Source organism: Populus euphratica, unplaced genomic scaffold, assembly GCF_000495115.2.
Source record: "Populus euphratica unplaced genomic scaffold, PopEup_1.0 scaffold87.1, whole genome shotgun sequence".
NCBI classification, from domain to species: domain Eukaryota; kingdom Viridiplantae; phylum Streptophyta; class Magnoliopsida; order Malpighiales; family Salicaceae; genus Populus; species Populus euphratica.
Genome location: NW_011499900.1, coordinates 786,895 through 790,424, shown reverse-complemented (window position 1 = coordinate 790,424; position 3,530 = coordinate 786,895). Strand labels below are relative to the sequence as shown.

Sequence of the window (3,530 nt, the reverse complement as noted above, 5' to 3'; positions counted from 1 at the left end):
TTTATAAAAGATATCATATATTTTATTATAAAACGAACACTAAAAAAATAGATAATTCAAATGTATAAAGCATGTTTAATATTATAGTAGTTATTGCTTTTTAAAATGATTTCAGTTTAAAAATATATTAAAATAATATAATTTTAATTTTTTTTTAATATCAATACATTAAAATAATCTAAACATAATAAAATTTTTAAAAACATTTTATCACAAAAAAAAAAATATAATAAACCACAACCTAGTCCCTTGTCATGTACATGCAGCCCGCGTGGTGACCACTGACCACCACCTAAAATTCCGAGCAAATTTTAAATCTTGTTGGCTCGCACTTGACAGCAAGAATATTATTCAAACCTTGCCAGGTCCCCTCGTCCAACCTAATTTCCTTATCTGGTCAAACCTCAAAAACTCACCCATTCTCACTAGAGGACACACACATAAATCCACAACATGATTCAAATATAGTTACCGTTAAGCCCACCGAACAAAAGCACAAAAAAAAAAAAAAAAAATTCAATCTCTCAGCCCAGTTATCCATGCCTTTTCCCCCACGAAATAAACAACAAAAAAAAAAAAAAAAAAATTCAATCTCTCAGCACAGTTATCCATGCCTTTTCAAATTCAAATCCAATTTTTCCAAATCCAATAAATTGCATCAAACAACCAAATAAATTGTCCTACCTCAGCAAAACCTAAACCCCGAATTCAAATTTCACCCACTCTGCTCTTGCTGCATCGTATGTTCCCATTACTATATGCAGACATGGCAAAACAGGACTTTAGATTAAGCACCAAAAACCCATGAAGTGACATAAGCTCGATTCTTACTATAAAAGCCAAACTCTTTGGAAACCAAACCATGAAGATCCTACCTCCCTTCTGCAACTTCATTCAAATCTCTCACGGTTTCCAAGAAAGCAAAAGAATCCCAATTATATAAATCTTTCCCAAAACCAAACCAGCATTCAGAATTCAAATCGACTCCCATTAAAGACTCCCCGATAAACCCTCTCAAAATTAACAAAGTTGAAATCTTTCTCTGTTTCTATACCGAAGTATGGCTGGTTTCAGAAAACCCACCTTGCCAAACCAATCTTCATACAACTCCGTTTATGTAAATCCCCTCACTGACTCCAAACACCATCATACTTGCAGTGAAGGTGACCTCATTACAAAATCGTTCACTGACAACAAAGAGAACATTGATAACACTGCCATGTTTGGTGGTGTTGACAAAGAAAATGCAGTGCCCAACAACTCAAAACCTTTGTCTACAAATGGGTCTCTCTCTGTTTTGCCAAAGCCACAGTTATCCAATATGAAGTCTTTGTCCACCGGAAGAGTCTTAAAGCCTTCTTCTTTACAGTTATGTATGCAAATGAATGAGCCTGAAAAGGTTTTTAAGTCTAGAATTTGGGACTCTGCTGAGTCTGAGAAGTCAAATTCTGTCAATATTTGGGACTATTCAGATTCTGAGGCTGCTCCAGCTTCTTCTTGGTCTGCATTGCCTAACAGGTCTTTAACATTTTTTTCTTTTTCACTTCATGTTTGTGTTCTGTGTTCTTTTTCTTTTCTTTTTTCCTTTTCCTTTCTGATTTTGATACATAAATTTGGTAATGTGGGTTTGGGTTTCAGGGCATTGTTGTGCAGGCCATTGCCACTGGACATAGGGAAATGTACTTGTGTTATTATGAAGGAAGCATTGCCAGAAGGGTTAGATGGGGGTACATTGTACTCACTCTTTACCAATGTAAGCTGTTCTCTTACTTGTATATAGTTTGATCTTTTCTTGTCTGAATTGGTGATAATATTTGATCTAATGTTGCCAGTGTTCACATTGAAGTTCCATTTTAGAGTGAGTCTCTTTCGTGGCATTTGGTTCGTCTAGGATTTGGAATGGAATAGGAATTAGATTCTGATTCTAATTTCAGATAAGATTTATATTTTAATTTTATTTGAAATCAACTCAAGTAGAATCTTAATCTTACAAATAAAGGGAGATATAATATAACGGTTGGTGCTAAGAGCAGCTGAGCCTGTTGTGAATGCCACATCAACCGTCTATAGCTTACAAGTTACATGCATCATGGGATCTACCAGCATGTGTGAATTATGAATGGTTTAGATAGTACATTCGTGATAGGTGCGGTTGCCTCTAACAGTTGATTAATATAATAATTCATTTCCTTGGAAATTCCAATCTTACGATTGGCAATCCAATCATTATTATTTGTACATGTCTTTCCTGTTCCTGACCTCTTTGGAACAGTCTTGGAGTTGAATTGGAGTTTTAAGATGAACTCGTATGCTTGGTACAAACCAATGTATGTGAGTCATTTGTGCTACCTGTTTTCATTATTTGAGGAATAGATTAAATATTCTTTTTTAAACATTTTAAAGTGAACGAATAGATTAAACCATTCTATACTTTACAAATCCAAACTATATAGGTTAGTTTTGTTAAAATTTGATAATAATTTGGTAAAAGCTCACCATGTGAAATGTCGATTCTTAGCAAATATGACCCTAACTGTGCTTGTCGCGAATGATCTATTTGATTTTCTATGGTTCATACATGCTATTGAGTCCCACTAGCATATGCGGCCATGGATGATCCAAATGGGGCAGTCGTGACAGGTAAATATGTCAAATTTCTGAGTATATTCTTGTTGATGATGTGATTTTTTTTTTTTTAAGTAGTGGCCAGGTAAATTAGTAGATGGGCATAAACGAGTGAAATAGCTACCAAATTGATTGAATTGTTTGTTTATTTATTTCTCCTTGCTCACCAAGTTTTGGCTACCATACCGAGAGTAACACTTATTTAGTCTTGGTGTAAGGAATGAGGTTGCCTTTGCAATGCTGTTTTCAAATTAAAATTATTAAAATTAGTTTTAAAAAATGTAAAAATGATGTTTTTAATTTGAGAACGCGGGTTGCCGCAGGAACAACCTCATTCCCAAACATGCTTTTAGCTTTGTTTGGGATTGCTGCATAACAAGTGCTGTGCAGTCTCGAAAGCATCCTTTATGCTTCAAGGGGCTGCACAACACCTCCTGTGTAACACTCCCAAATGGGGGACTTGTTCTGTTGGATCTTGATAAAAGGCTGAGGATTAGAGATTGTAAGTGGCAATTGAATAACTTTGCTCAGTTAAAAAGGATTTTGCCTTTTTCTGAAGCAACAGATTGATTTAAACTGACAAATTCTCCTCATTATACCAACTATTGAATAGATTGAATCCTAAAACCTTCCACGTGAGTATCATATTACTCAGGGTCCTAGATGTGTTCTGGAGGTGGTGTGTTTGATGGTCTATGCTGAGTTTTCATTTCAACATTAGTATGCGCATCACATACTTCTGTCAATTATCGGTGATGTTACTGGTAAGCAATTGCAAATGGTAGATTCTGAATGCTATAATTCTGCAATGTATAATGTTTTTGCAGAATTGAAATCAAGATATTGCGATTAGAGTACTAAGATTATCTTAATTAGGATTTGGGATTTATAGCTTCCGCATTCCT

The 3,530-nt window shown here is 35.0% G+C and overlaps 1 protein-coding gene across 1 annotated transcript in view; it reads left to right on the top strand.

The window, feature by feature from the left end:
- The first annotated feature begins 661 nt into the window (after positions 1–661).
- LOC105132674 (tubby-like protein 8) overlaps positions 662–3,530 on the top strand; it is a 4,762-nt gene continuing 1,893 nt past the window's right edge. Inside the window, exons 1-2 of the mRNA XM_011036293.1 lie at positions 662–1,518; positions 1,639–1,753. Of these exons, the coding sequence (XP_011034595.1) occupies positions 1,061–1,518; positions 1,639–1,753 (573 nt within the window). The 5' untranslated portion in view covers positions 662–1,060. The remainder of the gene's footprint in view (positions 1,519–1,638; positions 1,754–3,530) is intronic.